The sequence below is a fragment of the Amblyomma maculatum genome, chromosome 6 (assembly GCF_055883805.1).
Source record: "Amblyomma maculatum isolate TAMU_Amacu chromosome 6, ASM5588380v1, whole genome shotgun sequence".
In the NCBI taxonomy this organism is placed as follows: Eukaryota; Metazoa; Arthropoda; class Arachnida; order Ixodida; family Ixodidae; genus Amblyomma; species Amblyomma maculatum.
Window position 1 is genome coordinate 48,733,966 of NC_139349.1, and position 24,449 is coordinate 48,758,414.

General features: G+C 48.4%; 1 protein-coding gene across 1 annotated transcript; it reads left to right on the top strand.

Annotated features, from left to right (window-relative positions):
• Nucleotides 1–15,815: 15,815 nt before the first annotated feature.
• On the top strand, nt 15,816–16,853 carry LOC146185690 (tetraspanin-33-like). The gene has a single exon (XM_084607898.1). It carries the CDS (start codon nt 15,816–15,818, stop codon nt 16,851–16,853), a length of 1,038 nt encoding a protein of 345 aa, XP_084464024.1.
• Nucleotides 16,854–24,449: the final 7,596 nt, after the last annotated feature.

Below are 24,449 nucleotides of genomic sequence, written 5' to 3' on the forward strand. Positions count from 1 at the left end.
AATAGGCTAAAAAAAAGCATCCCTGGGTTCCATAAATATTTGGTTTTTTTAATGGTGTATCACGCGCCGTAGATTGCACCGCGTGAGTATACAGTCAAAAGCTTTACAGAAACCTACATGTAGGGAATTCTATAAAACTAAAATGACATAGCTGCTGAAGTAAGGCGAAATTTAAAAACAAACTACGCAAGAGAGACTGAATTGTGTTTGCGGAAGGAACAGGTGATTTGAATATAAAAGGCTTCTTCTAACCCTTCTGAAAATACAGGAAGTACAGCGGTAGACCGATAGTTATTCAACGCATTTCCGTGAACCTGCAAATTCATTTCAAACATCACAGCAGATAGCAGTGATAGCTATGGTTAGCGCTTGACACAGATGTGGGGGCTGAAGCTTATTCATCCATCACGTTTCTGTTTTCTCTGTTTGACATGCGAACGACGCTCGATAATGAGCGGTTTCTCTCTACGAAAATTCTAGAATTTACTGGTTGTCGTCTATTACCTCTAACATCCCACTGTGACCGTGTCTAGCCACAAAATAAGAAAAAACTTCATTGTTTGTTCCTGTGCTAGATATACAGGCGTACTAGATTGCCCTAGCGATTTCAACTATTTGTATCCTGACAATGGCCTTGGCTCCACCTCACTGCAACTTCACGCGAACATAATCTCGAAACCACTGCGAAACTGGCACCGAGACTAATGTCGAAACTTTTCGATATTTTCTTATGAATGATATCAGTTGCACCGAAAACGTACCATGCAAAACTGTGATCAATATTTGAATCAGCCTTGTACAAATAGCGGCCGTTTCCCGAGGGCTCAGATCAGCCGGTTACCACCACGGCGCCTCGAGCTGTGTGTTCTCATTGTTATGCACTACTTGCTAGAGAAAAAAATCACCTAATCATTTTTCATCGTTCTGCGCTTTCAATGGGTTGTAGACGTTAGTGCTACAGATGCGGCCACGTAGCGGAGCTTGAGGAGATAGAAAGACATACGTATATAGTCAACGGCAGATTTGTGTAGCCGCGCACGAAAGTGAGAAGGCGGTCAAGTCAATCGGAAGAGCCGACAAGTGCTACGAAGTGCTACGCAGCAAGGGACGCTGAATGCACTTTCCAGGTGAAGAACGCAACAACTGAATGCGGCGACACGTAAAGAGTCAAAAACAAAATGAAACGCCGAGTTCACTGCAGAGTTGCAAAATAAATGGCTGATGGAAGCGACTTCATAAGGCATGGAAGCACAGACTACCCAGAGCGTTTTCCAGCATCAAAGAATACAAGCTAGCGAAGGTGGCGGCCTGTTCGGTTGCTAAGGATCCTGGCCAATATCCGAGTACACGTTGGAAAATGTATGAGACGTCCAATATTATGCCAAGAATGCACTTACTGTTCTCAACAGCGCACAGGTATTTTTTTATTTCCTCTCTATATCTTTCCTAACTACCACCTACAACCATTGCTTTTCCTGGAGCGTCCTTATGCATAAGCCAATATATTCATTTGTTCTTCCCTGCTTTATCAATTTATATGTCTCTTAATCATCGAATACTTGTCGTTCTAGCAGCAAACATCAAGCATCTTACCGCTTCCTCCTCCTGTAAAGGGTGCTCTGCTGCATTTCTACTAATAGTGAGGAGAAGTATCTACAGGCACCCAGGCTGGTTTATGCAGAAGGCGGCCTACGGATGAGCCCCGGCTCCGTTTATTGACTGACAGAAGGAAGAGTAGCCGCAGTTGGTGAATCAGCGGAGCTAACCGCCGACGCTTTTACCTGCATCAGTTTCTAGGACGTTTTTTACTCCGCTAGCGTTTACGCTCGTGGCAAACTCATTTTCGCCGGTGGCGTTGGTGCCGACGGCAGCGCCGCTACAAAGGCTCCTTCCCAAGCACTTTGCGGAACAAATTAACTATTTGCAGAGCGAAGTGTGTACAAACTATTTACGCTGTACTGTTAAGAAAAGTTTGTTGAAGGTAAAAACTGAAAGGTTCGGTGAGGCCCACATACAACCAGTCCGCATCCATATTAGGATACGGTAGCTAAAAGGGAGAAATAAGCAGTGCATTTCAGGAGAGCGCGGCTGAGAACACGGGCGTGATCTCACAGCGCGCGCCACTATGCCAACAAGGCGTGAGTAGTAAGTTGACGACCGCGCAACCCTGTCGCAAATTTCACAACACTGTAAGCATAGCAGAGATGTCAGGAACAAAGAGGGAAGGAGGAGGTTGTATTGCTGCGGAGCGCGCAAAAAGTGAGGGGTTTAGGCCATTTGCAAAGGAGGTCGCCTAAAGGGTAATGGGATCGCCGTAGGTGAGGCACTTTTATCAGCTAGATCATCGGGGCTAAAAGTCAGGTATTGCCGCTGGTCTCCCAGGGGATGATCGGAATTGTTCATTGGCTGAGACCGGAAGCAGCGAAAGGAGCGGGCAAGCGCTGTCCAGAGAAACCATGACGACACGGATAGTGGGCTTAGCTCGTTATGTCGATAACTACGAGGTGGAGGAAGAGGAAGAGGATTATGAGGAGGAAAGGCAAGAAGGTTAACCGGAAGAATAAACCGGTTTTCTACCCTGTACTGGGAAAACGAGATGAGCGGATATAGAAGTTAAGGATAAAAGGGATTTACAGAAATATGAATTCAGCCTAGATAGTATAGTAAGTGAATCCGTGAAGTCAGTATAATCGGTAAATCACAGCCTATCGTGCAGGTCCGTGGTTCTCAATAAGCGGACCAGTGCCTGGAACGCCTTCACCACCGACGATCGCCGCGGCCAGTGGCCTAAAATTCTTATTCCTATCATCGGGCGTCCATCTAGACGCTCCAGTACAATGCAAAGAGACTGTCTTTCGACATTGTATGTGGGGCACTCACAAAGAATCTGGGCTGTTCTCGTCGTACCCGCAGGTTGCACATGCAGGACTATTAGCCATGCCTATCACAAAGATCAATTGTTGCTGAACTCTACACTAACGCACAGGCCACACAGCGAAGTTGCTTCACGTCGGGATAGGCCAGGTGGAAGCCGGAGCTTCAGGTCAGGGTCCAGAGATATTGAGCGAGAGTTCACAACCTGGCCAGAATTCCACAAGGCGAGCGTGAGCGCCCGCGCAAGTGCGCGTAACCTGCGCGCTGCGTCTGCTCTCGAAAACGGGATCTACACACAATCGCCGTCTTGGTGGGCGGTCCGCGCGACCCTGTCCGCGCGAAGATTGCCCGCTCTTTACTACGAGATGGATGTTTCAAAACACTTGAGCTAAACAGCTGCTGTTGCGCTGAGTTCATGATGAAGCTGGATGTAATATCTTGGCCAGGCACAATGCGTCCCGCCTCGTGAGACAGATCCTGCGCTGCAGCTACTATTGACAGCAAGTGACGTGGAGATACAAGAATCCGTGAACACCTTGTCGCTACGAATATATCTGCGGAGGAGACACAATTGCCGTGAGTGGTTGCTACATCAGTTTAAAACCGGTGACGTAAAGTCCTGGGGCACGCATGGCAGTTCGTCGGCTTTTGTGGCGCTGACGAAAGGCGTCGTCATGCGAAAGGACTCTTTACATGGCAGTAGTGGCGCTGCTGGCCAACCGGAGCAACTGTCAAAAATCATCTATAGCGCAAGGACAATGCAGCAGTAGGCGATAATCGCGGCCATCCACTTGAGCCAGGCCGGACTCGTCCAGATGACGACTGCAGTTGGCCGCCTCATCGAACGCAACGCCACGACTACAGGCGCTAAGCGACCGAATCTTCCTCGCTTCGTCTTGGCCCTGTGTCACTACATATTTTCTGCGAAGAACAAGATGCTTAAATAAGAGCTGCGGGAATTGCTTGAAACGGCAATCGAATTGCTGGCAAGACGCGAAATACAAGCCCCGCCGAACTCAATTCCGCTACTTGGGTGCCACTCAGCTCCTACACTTTACTCGTCCGCAAGCAATGTCTGTGTTTAACGGCGGTTTTACGGTGGGAATTTGCCTCAGTGATCAAAATAAGAGAAATGAAGTTATCTCGTTTGTTTGCAGATTTCAGCGCGGTGCACTTCAAGTAAAAAAGACTACGCTCTCGCCCCTCGAGCAGAGTTAGCTGTATTTTTACTTCTCTACTTGACAAAGAAATAATTACCTCTAACATCCCACTGTGACGTGTCTAGCCACAAAACAAAAAACACTTCAATGTTTGTTCCGGTGCTAGATATACAGGCGACTAGATTGCCCTATCGATTGCAACTATTCTTATGCTGACAATGGCCTTGACTCCACCTCACATCAACTTCACGTGAACATGATCTCGAAACCACGGCGAAACCGGCACCGAGACTGATGCTGAAACTATTTGATAGTTTTCTTATGAATGATATCAGTTGCACCAAAAACGTATCATGCAAAACTGTGATCAAGACTGAAATCAACCTTGTACAAATGGCGGCCGTTTCCCGAGGGCTCAGATCAGCCGGTAACCACCACGGCGCCTCGAGCTGTGAGTTCATTGTTTTGCAGTACGTGCTAGAGAAAAAAATCACCGTAGTCATCCTTTATCGTTCTGCGCTTCCAAATTGTCGCAGATGTTAGTGCTGCAGATGCGGCCACGTAGCGGAGCTTGGGGAGATAGAAAGACATGCTTATATCGTCAACGGTATATTTGTGTAGCCGCACAAGAAAGTGAGAAGGCGGTCAAGTCAATCGGAAGAGCGGGCAAGTGCTACGGAGTGCTACGCAGCAAGGGACGCTGAATGCACTTTCCAGCAGAAGGCAACAGCTGAACGCGGCGATACATAAAGAGTTACAAGCGAAAAGAAACGCCAAGCTCACTGTAGAGTTGCAAGATAAATGGCTGATGGAAGCGACTCCATGGAAGCACGGACTACCCGGAGCGTTTTCCAGCATCGAAGAATACAAGCTAGCGAAGGGAGCGGCCTGTTCAGTTGCTAAGGATCCTGGCCAATATCCGAGTGCACATTGGAAAATCTATGAGACGTCCAATAATATGCCAAGAATGCACTTACTGTTCTCAACAGAGGACAGGTATTTTTTTTATTTCCTCGCTCAATCTTTCCTAACTACCTCCTACTACCATTGCTTGCCCTGGAGCGTACTTATCCATAGTCCATATATTCATTCGTTCTTCCCTGCTTTATCAATTTATATCTGTCTCTTTATCATCGAATATTTGTCGTTCTAGCAGCAAACATCTTGCATCTTACCGCCTTCTCCTCCTGTAAAGGGTGCTCTGCTGCAATTCTACTTATAGTGAGGAGAAGTGTCTGCAGGCACCCAGGCTGGTTTATGCAGAAGGCGGCCTGCGGATGAGCCCCTGCTTATTTACTGAACTAGAGGGCAAACAGTAGCCGCAGCTGGTGAACCGGCGGGGCTAACCGCCGACGCTTTTACCTGCATCGGTTTCTAGAACGCTCTTAACTCCGCGAGCATTTACGCTCGTGGCAAACTCATCTTCGCCGGTGGAGTTGGTGCCGACGGCAGCGCCGCTACAAAGGCTCCTTCAAAAGCACTTTGCGCAACAAATTAACTATTTGCAGAAAAAAGTGTGTACAAACTTTTAAGCTGTACTACTGTTAAGAGAAGTTTGTTGAAGGTAAAAACGGAAAGTTCGGTCAGGCCCACATACAGCCAGTCCGCATCCATATTAGGATACGGTAGCTAACAAAGAGAAATAAGCAGTGCATTTCAGGAGAGTGCGGCTGAAAAAAAAACGGTGTGGTCTCACAGCGGATGCCACTATGCCAACAAGGCGTGAGTAGTAAGTTCACGACCACGCAACTCTGTCGTAAATTTCACAATACTGTAAGCATAGGAGATGTTAGGAACAAAGAGGGAAGGAGGAGGTTGTATTGCAGCGGAGCGCGCATAAAGTGAGGGGTTTAAGCCATTTGCAAAGGGGGTCGCCTAAAGGGTAATGGGATCGCCGTAGGTGAGACGCAGTCAGCAGCTACATCATCGGGGCTGCAAGTCAGGTATTGCCGCTGGTCTCGCAGGGGATGATCGGAATTCTCTATTGGCTGAGACCGGAAGCAGCGAAAGGAGCAGGCGAGCGCTGTCCGGAAAAACCATGGAGATACGGATAGTAGGCTTAGGCCGTTATGTCGATAACTACGAGATGTACGAGATAGAGTAGGAGGATGAGAAGGACGAGGATGAGGAGGAGGACGAGGACGAGGAGGAAAGACGGGAAGGTTAACGGAAAGAATGAACCGGTTTGCTATCCTGTACTGGGTAAAAGAGGTGAGTGGATATAATAGTTAAGGATAAAAGGGAGTTACAAAAATATGAAGTCAGCCTAGTACAATCAGTGAATCAGTGAAGTCAGTATAATCAGTAAATCACAGCCTATCGCGCAGGTCCGTGGTTCGCAATACGAGGAGCAGTGCCTGGAAGGCCTTCACCACCGACGATCGCCGCGGCCAGTGGCCTAAAATTCTTATTCCTATCATCGGGCGTCCATCTAGACGCTCCAGCACAATGCAGAGAGACCGTATTTCGACACTGTATGTGAGGCACTCACAAAGAATCTGGGCTGTAATCTCGTCGTACGCGCAGGTTGCGCATGCAGGACTATTAGCCATGCCTATCACAAAGATCAATAGTCGATGAACGCTACACTAACGCACAGGCGGCACAGCGAAGTTGCTTCACGTCAGGATAGGCCAGGTGGAAGCCGGAGCTTCAGGTCAGGGTCCAGAGATATTGAGCGAGAGTTCGCAACCTGGCCAGAATTCCACAAGGCGGGCGTGAGTACCCGCGCAAGTGCGCGAAACCTGCCCGCTGCGTCTGCTCTCGAAAAGGGGATCTACACACAATCGCCGTCTTGGTGGGCGGTTCGCGCGACCCTGTCCGCGAAGAGATTGCCCGCTCTTTACTACGAGATGGATGTTTCAAAACACTTGAGCTAAACAGCTGCTGTTACGCTGAGTTCATGATGAAGCTGGATGTAATATCTTGGCCAGGCACAATGCGTCCCGCCTCGTGAGACAGATCCTGCGCTGCAGCTACTATTGACAGCAAGTGACGTGGAGATGCATGAATCCGTGAACACCTTGTCGCTACGCGGAGATTTATCTGCCGAGGAGACACAATTGCCGTGAATGGTTGCTACATCAGTTTAAAACCGGTGACGTAAAGTCCTGGGGCACGCAAGGCAGTTCGTCGGCTTTTGTGGCGCTAATGAAAGGCATTGTCATGCGAAAGGACTCTTTAAATGGCAGTGGTGGCGCTGCTTGCCAGCCGGAGCAACTGTCAAAAATCATCTATAGCGCAAAGACAATGCAGCAGTAGGCGATAACCGCGGCCATCTACTTCAGCCAGGCCGGACTCGTCCAGATGACGACCGCAGATGGCCGCCTCATCGAACGCAACGCCGCGACTACAGGCGCTGAGCAACCGAATCTTCCTCGCTTCGTTCTGGCCCTGTGTCGCTACATATTTTCTGCGAAGAACAAGATGCTTAAATAAGAGCTGCGAGAATTGCTTGAAACAGCAATCGAATTGCTGGCAAGACGCGAAGTAGAAGCCCCGTAGCACTCAATTCCGCTTCTTGGGTGCCACTCAGCTCCTACACTTTACTCGTCCGCAAGCAATGTCTGTGTTCAACTCGGTTTTATGGTGGGGATTTGCCTCGCTAATAAAAACACGACAAATGAGGTTATCTTTTTTTTTTTCGCAGATTTTAGTGCGGTGCACTTCAAGTAAAAGAGACTACGGTCTCACCCCTCGAGCAGAGTTAGCTGTATTTTTACTTTTCTACTTGCCAAAGAAAGAATTACCTCTAACATCCCAATGTAGCGTGTCTAGCCACCAAAACAAAAAAAAAAAACACTTCATTGTTTGTTCCTGTGCTAGATATACAGGCGACGAGATTTCCCTATTGATTTCAACTATTCTTATGTGACATTGGCATTGGCTCCACCTCACATCAACTTCACGTGAACATCATCTCGAAACCGCGGCGAAACTGGAACCGAGACTGATGCTGAAACTATTTGATATTTTTCTTAATAATGACATCAGTTGCACCAAAAATGTATCATGCAAAATAGTTATCAAGATTGGAATCAGCCCTGTGCAAATAGCGGCCGTTTCCCGAGAGCTCAGATCAGCCGGTTACTACCACGGCGCCTCGAGCTGTGAGTTCTCATTGTTATGCAATACTTGCTAGATAAAAAAATCACTGTAGTCATCTTTCATCGTTCTGCGCTTTCAATGGGTCGTAGACGTTAGTGCTACAGATGCGGCCACGTAGCGGAGCTTGAGGAGATAGAAAGACATGCTTATATAGCTAACGGCAGATTTGTGTAGCCGCGCACGAAAGTGAGAAGGCGGTCAAGTCAATCGAAAGAGATGGCAAGTGCTACGAAGTGCTACGCAGCAAGGGACGCTGAATGCATTTTCCAGCTGAAGAACGCAACAACTGAATGCGGCGACACGTAAAGAATCAAAAGCAAAAAGAAACGCCGAGTTCACTGCAGAGTTGCAAAATAAATGGCTGATGGAAGCGACTCCATAAGCCATGGAAGCACAGACTACCCAGAGCGTTTTCCAGCATCGAAGAATACAACCTAGCGAAGGTGGCGGCCTGTTCAGTTGCTAAGGGTCCTGGCCAATATACGAGTACACATTGGAAAATCTGAGACGTCCAATAATATGCCACCAATGCACTTACTGCTCAAAACAGCGGACAGGATTTTTTTTTTTTATTTCCTCGCTCAATCTTTCCTAACTACCACCTACAACCATTGCTTTTCCTGGAGCGTCCTTATGCATAGTCCATATATTCATTCGTTCTTGCCTGCTTTATCAATTTATATCTCTCTTAATCATCGAATACTTGTCGTTCTAGCAGCAAACATCAAGCATCTTACCGCCTCCTCCTCCTGTAAAGAATGCTCTGTCGCAGTATTATTAATAGTGAGGAGAAGTATCTGCAGGCACTAAGACTGGTTTATGCAGAAGGCGGCCTGCGGATGAGCCCCGGCTCCGTTTATTTAACGACAGAAGGAAGAGTAGCCGCAGCTGGTGAACCGGCGGAGCTAACCGCCGACGCTTTTACCTGCATCGGTTTCTAGGACGTTCTTAACTCCGCGAGCGTTTACGCTCGTGGCGAACTCATCTTCGCCGGTGGCGTTGGTGCCGATGGCAGCGCCGCTACAAAGGCTCCTTCCCAAGCCCTTTGCGGAACAAATTAGCTATTTGCTGAGCAAAGTGTGTACAAACTATTTACGATGCCCTGTTAAGAGAAGTTTGTTGAAGGTAAAAACTGAAAGTTTCGGTGAGGCCCACCTACAGCCAGTCCGCATCCATATTAGGATACGGTAGCTAAAATGGAGAAATAGCAGTGCATTTCAGGAGAGCGCGGCTGAGAACACGGGCGTGATCTCACAGCGCGCGCCACTATGCCAACAAGGCGTGAGTAGTAAGTTGACGACCGCGCAACCCTGTCGCAAATTTCACAACACTGTAAGCATAGCAGAGATGTCAGGAACAAAGAGGGAAGGAGGAGGTTGTATTGCTGCGGAGCGCGCAAAAAGTGAGGGGTTTAGGCCATTTGCAAAGGAGGTCGCCTAAAGGGTAATGGGATCGCCGTAGGTGAGGCACTTTTATCAGCTAGATCATCGGGGCTAAAAGTCAGGTATTGCCGCTGGTCTCCCAGGGGATGATCGGAATTGTTCATTGGCTGAGACCGGAAGCAGCGAAAGGAGCGGGCAAGCGCTGTCCAGAGAAACCATGACGACACGGATAGCGAGCTTAGCTCGTTATGTCGATAACTACGAGGTGGAGGAAGAGGAGGAGGATTATGAGGAGGAAAGGCAAGAAGGTTAACCGGAAGAATAAACCGGTTTTCTACCCTGTACTGGGAAAACGGGGTAAGCGGATATAGAAGCTAAGGATAAAATGGAATTACAGAAATATGAAGTCAGCCTATAGTGTAGTCAGTGAATCAACTTCCAATCGCGCTATATTCCACCTTGTTCTTTGCAGAAAAAAGGAGTGCTCGGGATATAATCTCAAATATTCATTCCCCTAATGTGAGTCTCTTTGAATACGTAAAAGGCAATGTTTTTCGCAGCTAATGATGACCGACCGTCTTTCAGATATCTCCTGCGTCGTTTATGATCTTAAACTGCCCTTGAGTCAGCTGGGTGAAATGAATGCTTTAAAATAATCTCTCCGTCATCACTGTCATTCTTATTTTCATCCAGCTGGTTCCGGTGTGTGTTCACAACCTTGAGAAACAAACGTAACTTTGACTGATAGTAATGCAGTTGTACTTGTATAAGATCTAATGCTAATTACAATCTTTATTTATAAGAGCCGGAAATACTTTGAAAAGCAAGTTTACTTTTTAGCACAGACTTCAACGTTCTCTTGCTTAAAATGTGCCCTCGATGCGATAGTAAACTGCTTTAGACTATACTAGAACACCAGTAGTAATAAACTGCATCCACTTTAAGACCCAACTATCATTACGTCTATTCCTAACCAGATTATCTGATTAAGCAAAACAAGATATATCATAGCTATTACTGAACAAATATTTAAGCAGGTATGTAAATAGCGAATAACAAAATAACCCTAATCTTCTTGATTCTAGTAAAATTTTAACTAGCCGTATTATTAAAAGCGGCGAAAGTAATGTATGCTGAAAAATAGAAGTGCATCTGCTATTGTTAAAAAAAAAATTACATGATGAGGGCGAATGCAAGCCTCGACACTGGTAAGTATTTTGCGCGTAAAAACTATGCGAGAGCAAATTTAGGCGTCTCAAGGCCGCTTTAAAAATATAACAGTTTTAATTTCACTTATTTTAATTCATCCGCACTGCAAAAACTTACTAAGAGTAGGCACCATGCATTCAATCCCATGATCGCGTCTATCGGGCTTCCCTCGCAATTTTTGTCGTTTTTGTCGCTTTTGTTTTTGATTTACATCATTAATTTTCTTCACTGCCATTCCGTTTCTTATTTATTATTCTTATTTTCAATATTTGTGATCTGTTGTTTTCCAGCGAGAGCTGTGCGTGGGACGCTCGGCAAAATCACGCCGCCGCCGTCGTCTTCGGCGACAACGGAGACGGGCGAAGGGGAGAGCGACCGTCATTCAAGGACGATTGCGTCAGTCATACCTAATGGCCTGCCCCAAGACAACAAAAACTTGCCTTCGCAGCCCATTGCTGGTTACTGCTCCCGGCTATTACAACTCCACCAGCAAAAGGCATCTAGTACAGGGTTTCAGCTTAGCGCGAAAGCGAATGAAGCGACATAAACGCTGTCGGCAGCCCACACCTAAGAGGGTTACTAAACATTTCAATAGGCATTACCTTTTCGCGCCGCCACTGAAATTCGCATTACCACAAAGCAAAGCACGCATTTTAGTCCGAAAAGTTTTTGTTGCTGCTTAGAGACACATCGACATCGGGAAATATGGCTACAGCGCTACATTCGGGACACAGCGACACTTAAAAGGCAGAGCTGGCTTTCGTCGTCTTGTCTAGCTACGTCCTGCCAATCACGTTATAGGCATGGATTGCGCAAACCAGGTCTTCAAGCAATTAAGATGGCATGTTAAGAGACGCTCCTAAGCAGGACAACTTGTCAAAGAAAAGGAATGCAGAAGTCATGCAATGACTGCTACGGGCATTTCATAAGAAAATGCAAAAAAAAATGAAAAAAATCTCCTTTTACGCTGTAGTGTAAACAGCTGCTTCGGTCGAAAAGGCGTCGCCGTAGCCATAATCCAGAACTGAGAACAGCGTGTCGAGAAAAAATACGCGTTTCTTATCGAAATTGTGACGCAGCCGTTATTCGTACAGCGGTCAGGGTGACGTCATACCATTTAGCTTCCCCTTCAGCATCCATTTGATAGTCAAGTTGAAAGGGTAGTGTGCTATTAAGATTCGAACGAGCACATACGCACCTTCAATGGCATGCCATTCATAGTAAGAGCAAGTGTCCATCGAGAAGTGAGAAAGATATTGCGCCTTGCCTTTCCTCAGAAACCAAAACAACCAGGGATGTTTAACACTTTGCCAAACTCTGTGACAGTCTCCCAATGACAAACCAACCAATCAGCGAAACCATGCCAAACAGTTCGTTCACTCGTCTTAATCGGTTTAATCGGAGTTGAAAACCGGCTAATATTACGCGACGCATACAGCTCTTTCCGCTGAAACCGTGTCGTTGCCGTGACCTGTCATTGCACATTCGGGAAACTTGTCGGAAAAACACGCACGTTATCGGGTTGCCTAAGCGTCTGCCCTTTTTAATTACAAGAATAAGCCTAATTTCGTAATAAGGCTGAATTAAAGTGATGAAATGTCTGGCTAATCTCGAGGGGCCTGTACTTTAACCTAAAGCGTTTTAGCTCGTATCAACAATAGTCATTTCACCTCGTTGAACTTTTTCCCGTGTGTACAAAAAAAAAAATGTTTGTACGGAGTTTCACTGAATTGCACTGACCAATATATTTCTTTGGCATTTTTTTTTTTGTCGAAAAAGTATGGTTCAACATTGTGATGAAATGATGGGCATTCAAGGTGTCAGTCGAGGATCGGTTTACACAAATGGAGAATTGCGTGAACCTCTGAGGTTTCCTTTAAGAATTTGCGGAGCTTCTCGAAATACAGTCAAATCTCGATATAACGAATCCTGTGGGACCGCCAAAAATCGTTCGTTATTTTGAAATATCGCTGTAATGAAAAATCTGTGGTTATAAGCCAGTGGTCAAACCTAGGTATGAAATTGACGTACCTTGGCTATAGGCACGTGTGTAGACAAGCAAAACCTCAAATGAAAATGTTGCATATAACTTCGAAGCTGATTTATTTGCAGAAATGAATTACTTTCTTCTGCCGCGTGCAGCAAACACGACCACGCACTACATTACATTACTACAGGACATCTTTCGCTTTGCGCAACACCTCATCGGGTGAGTGATTGGACCGAGCGATGAAAGTACGCACTTTGTTCATGTGCGAAAAAAAACATCGCAGTTCTATATGGAGTCATATTCACTGCTCTCTGAAGTCTGAAAATCTTGTCTCGGTCTTTCAAAATGATCGCGGCGGTCGATAAGGGTAATGCTAGCTGCCTGCTGAGGCCAATTCGATATTTCCCTGCGTCGATTTCTAGCAGTGAAAGTTGCATTCCTATCTTCTTAGCACTTCACTGGCTGCAATCATCGTAAGATTTCGCACAAACTTCGCAAAAAGATAATCCGCGACAATCCATTTCGTTAAGATGTTTGAGTCACGTTTCCTTATCGTTTCTTTCCTGGGTTATAAATCATATCACAGAACTGCGTGAAATTACGTCGCGTTTGAAACGCTCTAAAAACTTTTCATACGTGCATACTGCAAGTTTGTATTTCGGTATTTTTTTTTCCGACTTCCACCATTATGCTAATAGTTAAGTTTCATGGACTAATGCAATTTTTCAACTTTTTTTTATTGCATCGAACCAATTCGCTATCTTGCTCACTCTTTAAAAGTTTGTCTGCATTTTCTTTTTACGTTGGACGACACTTTATATTTTGTATATTTATTATACCTCGTGCATTTTAAAAATACATGGACTATGCAGTCGCCCGAATGATCGATGTCTCCTTTCCTTGTTCGCAGTAGCGCGAGTGTTCAGTGTATCATTGGGGATGATCAGCCGAAAATCGCATTAGGCTCCGTAATCCGGTATCTTTTATTTTTTCTTTTTCTTTTTTTTTTTTTTTTTTTTTTTTGTCTGGGAGCACAGGCCTTAGAACAATGCGATAGCTACAACCCACTCCACTGTGTAGAAAAAGAGCTCGCTCTGCGCGAGTGTTAGTTACTATCTGAACACTTAATTGGACGTGATGAATAAACAGCGCTAAAGACGAGAACGAAGAGCAAGAAGCGGGAGAGCAAGACATCATTAGAGATTGGTAGAGGCTCTAACCTGGTTGCGCATTGTAAGGAGTGTGATGGCTGCCAACCTTTTCTTCCACAGAAAGATATTTTTGATGCCCAACCAGAACAAATTAACCGGGAATTCATTGAGGCCAGGCATATCATGCGATTAGGTGAAGAATGTGTCACTGACCCGTCAATCGCTTTAACAGATAATGAGGTTGTATTTCTTGAACGCAGAATATGTGCTGGGTTGTCATGACTTGGCATTTGATTAGTGTTTGGTTTATTGCGGCTTGGTTGGGTTTTTTATTCTGTGTTTTATTCAATAAACTTCAGTTGGGAGTCACCGCCCTTCCTGTTTGCTTCTTGCTCTTCGTCCTCGTCTTTAGCGCTGTTTATTCATCATGTCACCGTACCAACTAGCCTAGATGTCTTGTCTATTACTTAATTGGACCTTTCGTTACCGAGAACTTTGATAGTGTTTTCACAGATCTCCTTTGAGTTGCAAGTGCAATCTATTATTTTGGCGTTTAAAGGACTGAAAATTGAGTCCAATTAAGGCTGTGACTTTTCCCTGCGCATCCTGTGTACCCTAAAAAGTAATGGCGCAGGTACTTGTGTACAAGTGTTTTCACATTCCTCTCTTCGTTTCCTATTTCTCCATTTATTTCCGCACCTACATGTAGGGTACAGCATGCTTAATATCGCCTAATTAGCCTCCATGTCATCATAAGCTTATCCTATTCAAACTTCTAACACCGGTTTCAAAAATTTTTAAATCAGACATTAAATATTTGGAATGCAGTAGTGCGCGTTTCCTTCTTGTAGAATAACTGAAGTCGTATTCCGTCGTAACTAATGCAACTAAACTAATATTTCGGTGGCAAGCTTCATTACATATGTATGCCAACAGGACGCCTTCAAAGGTCGTGGGCCATAGTGGCGACATTTAGTTGGATTTGCGGCTTAGCTATATATAGCTCGCAATCATAATTCACTGACAAGCATAATTTTAGTCGTCTGTTTGGCTTAATACTCAGAAGTCACCATCAAAACCATTCGCGCATAAACGCTAATATTTCACACGCGGCGTAGTCGCCGGCCTATTTATCTATGCAAGCGAGGGCAGTAAAGTGATTCATGAACTTTTGCATGTCAAAGAAATCGTCTGGGCAAGGAGAAACGGCGTATCGGAAACCATCAGATTGATTCCGATTCCCTTCGCGCACACTAAAAACTCAGTACGCAGGCGTTCTACATTTCTCTTCCACGAAAACTTCTTTACAATCATTTACTTTGACTCACATCTAAACCTGCGTAATCTTTCTTCGCGGCTATGAAACGTTTCAGAAAACGTTAGCAGCCCAGAAAACGTTAAGAAAATTAATATGGGAGTTGTGTTTTCTTTCTTTCCCTTTCAGTCTCCTTATTTCGGCAGGGTAACAGGTATGCACACTCCACAAGAGGAGCTTTTTCTTTTCTTTTAGAATCAATAAGGCTGTCATACTAAAGATGTTCCTCGGTTCATATTTTCTTGCAAGTGACCACGATTCAGTTTTATCTAAACATTTCAAAAATCTTGTAAGGTAAACCTCTTTTCGTACTCGCATGTTTTTTACACTTCGCGACCAATCCTCTTTGCTTTTGCCGTTTCACTCGAGTCAGGCAGCCCAAGCCAATGGCATCCTGGACTGAGGAAACCACCTACAATTCCGTTAACCAATTAAAGTTTACTCTCTCTCTCTCTCTCTCTCTCTCTCTCTCTCTCTCTCTCTCTCTCTCTCTCTCTCTCTCTCTCTCTCTCTCTCTCTCTCTCTCTCTCTCTCTGTCCAAAATGGGCACTTGGAATTTCACGCGGCGACCGATCGATCGACTAGCAACCATGACTCACCCGTAGTGCCAGAAGAAGACGAAGAACCATGGCGGTGAAGACCCAGCAAAGCCCACCGTTGCAGGAAACAGAAGCCACGCGTCCTGTCGGAGACTCCCAAGACCCCGTGGAAGGCGACAAGAGCATCTCTACGACCACTTCGGTGCACGCCCACTCCAGTTTACGCGCCGTCATGGTGGGCGTGAACCTGACGGTCGTGCTGATCGCGCTTGTCGCTCTCTGGTGCGCCATGTACTCATTCGCGGTGCGGCCCTCGCAGCGGAACAGCCTCCTGCACAACCTGCTGAACAAGTCCTTCCTCTTCACCCTGTTCATGCACCTGGACGCCTTGATCATCGGCCTCAGCGTGACCCTCGGCACAGTTGCCGCCTTCGGCCTGGTAGGAGCGCTGCGTGAGAACGCCGTCGTGCTCGAGGCCTACCAGGCCCTTGTCGCCGCTCTCATCCTGGGCAACAGCGCGCTCTCCATCGGAGGCGCACTGGGGCCCCACTCGGCGCGCGACCACCTCAAAGAGAGCGCGTACATCCATTTTGTTCAGGGCTACCGGCACAGTGAATACTTCCAGTACCTGGTCGACTCGCTGCAATCGTCGATGGAGTGCTGCGGTTTCTCGACCGAAAACTTCCGTGACTGGGACCGCAACGAGTACTTCCACTGCGTTCAGGGAAACCCGAGTCGCGAGCGATGCTCCGTGCCTCATTCGTGCTGCCGTAGCCGGATCCTGAGCGTGAACGACTCGAAGCTCGTGCAAACGCCCAGATTCTGCGGCCATGGCGTTCTTCTTGAGGAGGACCACGTGGCCTGGAGACGAGTCTACACGCGCAACTGCGCCGACGCCGCTCTGACGTACATCACAGACCACCTGGTCGTCTTCGTCGGCGTTGGAATGGTGCTCAACATGTTTATGTTGTGCATGCTCATTACGTCGGTAGCGCTGCAAGATCAGCTCCGTGCAATCACGGCCATCTACGAAGCTTACTACAAGACCTTGAGCGCAGGACATGAGGACATGGTGGAGGCCGGCCTGGTCAGGTCGCCCGAAAAGCCACCCGAGAAGCCTACCTAATAGGTGATCGGCCACTGCTGATTCATATCAGTTCTCGCGATGAACTAATGGGACTGTTATCGCTTTTAGCGTAACGGGGCTCTTGCCGCCACCTTCATTTGTATTGTCGTAGAATATTCATTTAACGTGGGCACGTCTTTTAATCCGTCTCATTTGTTAAAGACGTTGTGTCGAAGATTTTTCTGCTCATTTGTTTACTATTTAGCGACCTATTACCAACTTTTTATAAAGGCATATTTCATTCATTTTCGCCTGCTTGTGTCCATAAAATCTGTAATTACAATAGTCTATGTGCATTTAACGCGGTATGTGAATTGTGACTCATTTTTTGTATTTATCATATGGCATGCGTCCCCCCCCCCCCCCCCTCTTCTTTTCACGCGGTGGCTCTTACGGCACACGACTGCTGCGGAGCCCCCCTACGTCCCTCATATTCAATGTAGATTTGGAACATTAAGCTTCCTAAACCAAACCGATTCGATATCTAACTAAAAACACGTGCATTCATTTTACGCCTATGGTAAAAATACATTTTCAGTATTTGACCTTATTCTTTATTATTGGCTGAGATAGCAGAAAACCCAGATAATCAAGGTGTCATCTAAATACAGCACCTCATGCATAGCTATTCGAAGCGCTGCAACGTGGTGTGCTGTTTCGGCGTCATACGAGTTAGATCTGTGGATACTGGCGTCATCTGCCGCAACAAAGGCTCGCTGTTTTCATGCTTCTGGAGGACAGAAAACTGGGCGAGTTGGTTTCGATACAAATCAGACATGGTCTAACAGCGTGAAAAAACACGGACAGGAGAGAGAGAGAGAGAGAACAACTTTTATTTAAAATGCCTGCAGAATCGGTTAGGCTCCCTCCACGCAGGGAGGACAAGCTTTTACCGCGACGCGGCCACTACGTCAGTCTCGTGCGTTGTGCTCCTTGAGGTCTTGTTACGTCCCTCGCTACTTCCGCGGGTTCGAGAGGGCCGCCGCCCCCTTCTTGGGGGTGCTGCCCCCCCTCTCCTCGGTTTCGCTCGGTCGCTGCCTCTCTAGAGCTGCCGAGACCTGCTGGACGGCCTTGAGTTGTGTCTCTTGATCACAGCTCCTCGTTGCAGCCTCTAGCTGCGGCGGGATCGTCGTCTTCTCGCTGGCTTCGCGCGGATTTACTCTACAGTCCCAAAGGATGTGAGCCGCGGTGGCTCTCTCCTTCGCGCATAGTCTACACATGTCGCTCGCGTGCACACTCGGACACATGTGCTTAGCTAGCACCGGGGTAAGCAGGGACCCTGTCTGTAACTGTCTGTATAACACTGCCTCCTTCCGGGTAAGCCCCGGGTGAGGTGGCGGCATAGTCTGTCTGTTCAGTCTGTACCATTTCACTATTTCGTTGAAGGTGGTCATCTTGTCCTTGGCACTGCGCCGCGACCAAGACTCCGAGTCGGCCGTGCTTGCAGCCGCGCGGTTGGTTAGTCCTCGCGCGGCCGAGTTGGCCGTCTCGTTGTGGTTCACGTTTCCGCGTTCCGACACGTCACTGCCCATGTGGGCCGGAAACCACTTGATCACCACAGGACTTTTGCGTTCGATGTCTTCGGCCTTGCGCAGTATGCGCGCGGCCTCACTACATACCCTACCCTTGGCGTAGTTCTTCACTGCCGTTCTAGAGTCACACAACACTGTAGTGCATCCGGGGTCGGAAACGGCCAAGGCGATGGCCACCTCCTCCGCCCGGTGCGCTTCTCGAGTCCGGACGCTCACCGCGGTCTTCGTTGCACCCGTCGATGCCCCGACAACCACCGCCGCGTATGCGTCGGTGTTCCCTCGATACTCCGCCGCGTCCACGTAGGCGGCGCCTTCTTCTCTGGCGTGGAGGTCTACGAGAGCCCTGGCCCTCGCCAACCTCCGCTCCCTGTTGTGCTCGGGGTTCACGTTCTTCGGGATCGGGAAGACCCTGAGCTTTCTGTTGATGCTATCTGGTATAGGTACGTCTTTCTGCTGCTTGCCTTCCCTCGGTTCGAGGCCAAGGTCCCGCAGTATCTGTCTTCCGGTTCTCGTTTCAGAGAGACGCTCGAGTTGCGCCGTTCTCTGTGCTTCGGCTATTTCGTCCAGCGTGTTGTGGACTCCCAGCGCCATGAATTTTTCGGTGCTCGTGCTCCCGAGGAGACCGAGTGCCGCCTTATATGCCTTGCGTATGGTGGCGTCTATCTTGTTACGTTCACTCGGCCTCCAGTTGTGGAAGGCGGCCACGTACGTTATGTGGCTAACTGCGAAGGATTGAACGAGCCTAGTCAGGCTCTCCTCCTTCATCCCCGCTTTTCTGTTGGACACCCTCTTGATGAGTCTCATTGCCGCAGCCGCTTTGCCCGCGAGCTTGTTGACCGTTTCACCGTTGGCTCGGTTTCGCTGGATGAGCAGCCCGAGTACTCGAATCTTCTCGACCTCCGGTATTACTTGTCCTCCTGCCGTCTTGACCGTGATCTTGGGACGCTCGTACTTGACTTCCATATTCTTTCTTTTCCTGCCCGATCCTTTCGGGGGAATCACCAGCAGTTCTGACTTGGCCGGAGAGCAAACGAGTCCAGACCCGTCCAGCTGCTCCTCGATGGCGTTGACCGCTTCTTGCAGCGTTGTCTCGATGTGTCCGTCGCTTCCTCCCGGTACCCATAGCGTAACGTCGTCGGCGTAGATGGTGTGCCGGACTCCCGCTACTCTTTCTAGCCGGGTGGCCACCCCGATCATCACGAGGTTGAAGAGTAGCGGGGAGATTACCGACCCCTGCGGAGTTCCGACGCTGCCCAGCTTCTTCTCTTCGAGCTGCAGGTCTCCCGCACAGATTTCGGTGGTCCGTTCCGTCAGGAAGTCTTTTATGTACTGGTATGTCCTCCTGCCCATGTTTAGCCTGGATACTTGGGCCAGGATAGCCGAGTGCCTCACTTTATCAAAGGCGCTCTGCAAGTCCAGCCCGAGTACGGCTCTGTTGTCCTTGGTGCCCGTCGTATCGTCGATGATCTCGTTCTTCAGTAAGATCATGGCGTCTTGCGTCCCGAGTTTGTTCCGAAACCCGATGATGGAATTTGGGTAAAACTCCGATTCTTCCAGGTAACGCTGCCACCTGTTCATGAGAACGTGCTCGAGGACCTTTCCCACGCACGAAGTGAGCGAGATCGGCCTGAGGTTCTCTATGTTGGGTGGCCTGCCAGGCTTGGGGATGAGGATCGTCTTGGCTGCTTTCCATTGCTTGGGTAGCCTTCCTTCTTGCCAGCACTTGTTGTAGAAGTTCGTGAGCGTTTCGATGGCCGCTTCGTTGAGGTTCTTGAGCGCTCTGTTGGTCACTCGATCGGGACCCGCGGCAGACCTTCCATTGAGATTCTGCAGGGCAACTCTGACTTCCCAGGTCTGGATGTCGCGATCTAGCGTCTCGTTCTCTTTGCCTTGGTAATCCGGGTGTCTTTCCGTGGGGGTGGTCGGCAGGTACTTGGCGTCCAAGCGCCGCTTGACCTCGTCCTCCCCGTGTTCGCAGATTGCCTTGTGTAGGATCCTGGCCAGGTTGTTGTGTTGGTGGCCCTTGGTCTTGGTTTCGTCGAGGAGGTTCCGCAGCATGTTCCACGTCTTGCCCTTGTGCATCTGTCCGTCGGCTTCGTTGCAGGCCTCGTTCCACTGTTGGGTGCATAGCACCCTGCAGTGGACCTCGATCTGCCTGTTGAGCTCGGCGATCTTCTTCCTTAGACTTCGGTTGGTTCGTCGCTTCTGCCACCTCGCCTTTATGGACTGCTTGGCTTCTATCAGGTGGGCCAGCCGACTGTCCATCTTGTCTATCCGTTCGTCCGTCTCTAGCTCTTTGGTGGCTCCTTCCGTCGTCTCAACGACGTTGGCCGCCCATTGCTCGATGTCCGTAATGTCCTCTTGCACCGCGGATAGCGCCTTTCGAAAGGCGTCCCAGTCCGTAATGCGATGCTTCCTTATGCCGGTGTTGCCTTGGCCTTCGAGCGGTACGACGACCTCCACGATGTAGTGATCGCTGCCCAGCTCTTGGCCCGTGTTTCTCCATTTCGCTTCTCTTGATCCTCCGTCAGTTTTGACGAAGGTAAGGTCCGGAGTTGTGTCTCTCGTAACAGAAGTGCCAATCCTGGTGGGAAAGGCCGGATCCGTGATTAGGTTCAGTCCGACGTCGGTGGCGTCTTGCATCAGCTCTCTCCCCTTGACTGTCGTTCTGTGGTAGCCCCAGTCTTGGCTCGGAGCGTTAAAGTCTCCGCACACTACGAGCGTATTGCTCCCCGCGACTGAAGTTGCCTTGTGGAGCAGTGCCTTGAATTTCTGTTGTCCGTGGGACGGATTGCTGTAGACGTTCACCAGGAAAGTGCTCTCCTTCCTCTTCTTGCCCGTGATTACTTCCACCGTGCAGTGTTCGATGGCGCTTCTTCCGATCATTTCGTGTTCCACGAAGGTGATCCCTTTCCTAACGAAGGTGCAGACCCCTCTGCCCTTGCCCTTGGACGTGTCCCTTTTGCTCGGCGGGCTGTCGTGCGACCGGTAGCCCGGCAGTCTCGGCGTCTCTTCGCTGTGTGTTTCTTGAATCATTATGACGTCTGGTTTCCTCGTTAGTTGCTGCAAGTGTTGCTGCAGCACCGCTCTCTTGCCGGTAAAGCCGTTGCAGTTCCAGTGCCAGACCAAGAGGTCTCTCACTGGTGGTGTGGATGTTGCTGCACGTGCTGTCCCGTCCATGATTGCTGCAGTTTGGCGGTGATCTGTGCTTCCATACCTTGTATTTGTGCCTGTATCTGCGTCTGCAGCTGTGCTTGCGTTTGCGCCATCATGTTCTGGATCGTGCTCTGTATGTTCGTTGTCATCTGCTGAACCGTTTGCGTGAGCGCAGTAAGGCTTTCGTTGGTTACCTTGCTGATCGCCTCGAGACGGTCGAGTCTGTCGTCCTGTTTTTCGATTCTCTCCATTGTCTTTCGTTCCCTGGCGCCCTCTATGGCTCTCCTCTTGGGAGCCGGTCCCGCCGCTTTCGTGGCTCTCGGGTCCACCTCGACCTCTGGTTCGTCCTCGGTTATCTCTTCTTGTTTCCTCTCTTGTGCGGGCTTCGGCAGCAGCTGCTGCTTTTGCTGCATCGCAATTAATGTCGTTAGCTTCGCGTTGATTTCCTTGATGGTTGCGTCCTGTTCGGCGATTCTCTGCTTTAGCTTCTCGTTCTCGTCTCTTAGGGCTTTTATTACCACCCCGTTCTCTTCTTGGAAGTTCTTCGTGGCGTTTTGGGCCGGTGGTTGTCTCTTCTCTGCCATGTTTGCCTTGACTGTTTCGGCCCAGGCGACTCTTTCCCCCGATTGCGACGGTCTGTGGCGGCTGGCGCTCCTGCCTCCCTTGTTGTTGTCCCTCTTGCGGCTGCTGTCGCGCTGCCTCGAATCTCCGCGGGGTCTCTCGGCAGACGGCTCTCGCAGCGGCGGAAAGCTTTTCGGATCCAGTTGTTGCTGCTTGGCTTCCATCTTGCGTTCCCATTGCCGTTTTTTGAGCACATACGGCATCTTGTACTTGTTCTTGCATTCCCTCTCGCCCGTTGGATGCTGTCCCCCACAGGCAGGCTAGAAGTGAGACAACAGGGCGTTGACAGGCAGGCTAGAAGTGAGACAACAGGGCGTTGACTAGTAACTGAATTTTTATTCAAGAAGGACTGCTTTTTACACACGAAAAACTAACATTCGTGGGCCAGAAAAAAATAACTATATCATGATTAACGAAAGTTTCCTTAGCCACAGTAATCTACATCTTGTGAGCAAAAAAAGAAAAAAAAAAAACTTTCGCCGAGTGAACACTGATTGCAACCACGCAATCTCATTCTTGTGAAGGCTAACAGACTGTCTTGCCACTTAGTCTCCCCGTCTTGCCAGATAAAAAATGCTTCAATCACTTCGCGCGATACTTGGTTAGAGTTTAGGTACGATGTGCGCGTGCTCTTAGAGTCCGGTTTGCACCCTCTCCAGGTTTGACAGTGAAGAACCAGGTCGGAACTGGGTATTTCCATGGAATCACGGTGTTCTATTAAGCGTGTATTCAGACATCGCCCGGTCTGCCCAATGTAGGTCTTGTCACAGGACAAGGAAATTTGATACACTACCCCCGCCCTGCATTACAAATACACCTCATCATGGCAGACACTGCATTTTTGGGGGGTTCTTAAGCCCATTTCTCAAGCGCGTGCCGACCGCTGGACACAGCTTCCCTAGCTTGTTATCGGCTTTGAAGACGACTTTGGCATCGTATTGTTTACCAATTTTCTTCAAGCGGTGTGAAAATCCGTGAACTTAATCGATGGCTACCATTCTATCTTGCGATCTTCCATATTGTTTTTTTTTTTTTTTGCGAAGTTTATTTTTTCATCCGCTTGACCATTCGCTCACACATTTGTCCCAGAGTCACTTCTGAAAAGCCTGCTTCCTTCAGGCGACCGACTTGGAATTCTAAGGAGGCATTCATTCTGTGCGGGCGTGATGTCGCGAGTGCCGCCTTGAGACATGTTGACGGTTCTTAAGTGTCCGGAGTCGAAACTGAGCAGTGACCTGGTCGACCGGGGGGAATAGCAGGGATGTCCTGTTGGAAACATAACCTTGATGTCCAAAAACTGTATACATCTTTCCTTAGATGGTTCCTCTGAGAACTTCAATCCATATTAACTTCTTCAATCACCATAACATTAGGGTCCTCGGTGCACGTGAAGACAGCAAAATCATCAACGTACCTCATCACCTTGATGATCCTGTCATCCAACATTTGCTCTATTTGTCTATCGATCCTACCAAGGTAAATATCACTAAGCACCGGGGCAACCCTAGAGCCTATGCAGATGCCCGATCTCTGGACAAAATTCTTATCCTTCCATTGAACTGAGGTAGAATCCAGGTAGAATGATGACTTCCAAAAATGCCAGCACAGAAATGCCACACCTCTGAATGAATGGCACCTCGTAGTTATCAAGGGTGATGCCATTCTTAACGCTTTTCATTAATAGAGACCACGGAAGGAAATAAAACAGGTTCTCAACATCAAGGCTGAAGGCAGAGCAGCGTGCAAGAGACTCACCAGAGAGTAACTTCACGACATCCATCGAGTTAGGTACCCTAAAAGGGTCAGTCAGTGACAGTGAAGACAAATGCTCTTGCGGGTAGCCAGATATAACGTACTGCCAGCAGTCCCTTTCTAAAACTATGCCCCCCCTCCCCACACACTGTAATGCCAGAAGGCGCTGACGGTAATGTGATAAGTTAATAAAATCAAGTTCCAACCGCTATACACACTCGCGCTGTGCAGTGAGCATCGTTGACACCGTCTTCTTCATGAAGTTCATCCGCGCTGCTCCTTCATATTGTCACGGACAACAGGGCTAGACGTGACTAAGAGGACGGGAAGGAGCTGAACCAGCAGGCAAAGTTCCGCGCACAGCACGCGAGACAACGTCGGCGTCCTTTTCTTCCAGGTGCCACCTAAGAACATCAGGGACACCAGGTGGCATTACTCCCCCTCCTAAAAAAAAAAAAAAAAAAAAAAAAAAACCGAAAGCACAGACTGGGCGCGAGCGATGGGCGATGCAAGTCAGTACAGAAAACGAATATAA

What these genes read in the sequence shown, in the direction of transcription:
- LOC146185690 (XM_084607898.1), top strand. Translation starts at nt 15,816, where the DNA reads ATGGCGGTGAAGACCCAGCAAAGCCCACCGTTGCAGGAAACAGAAGCC.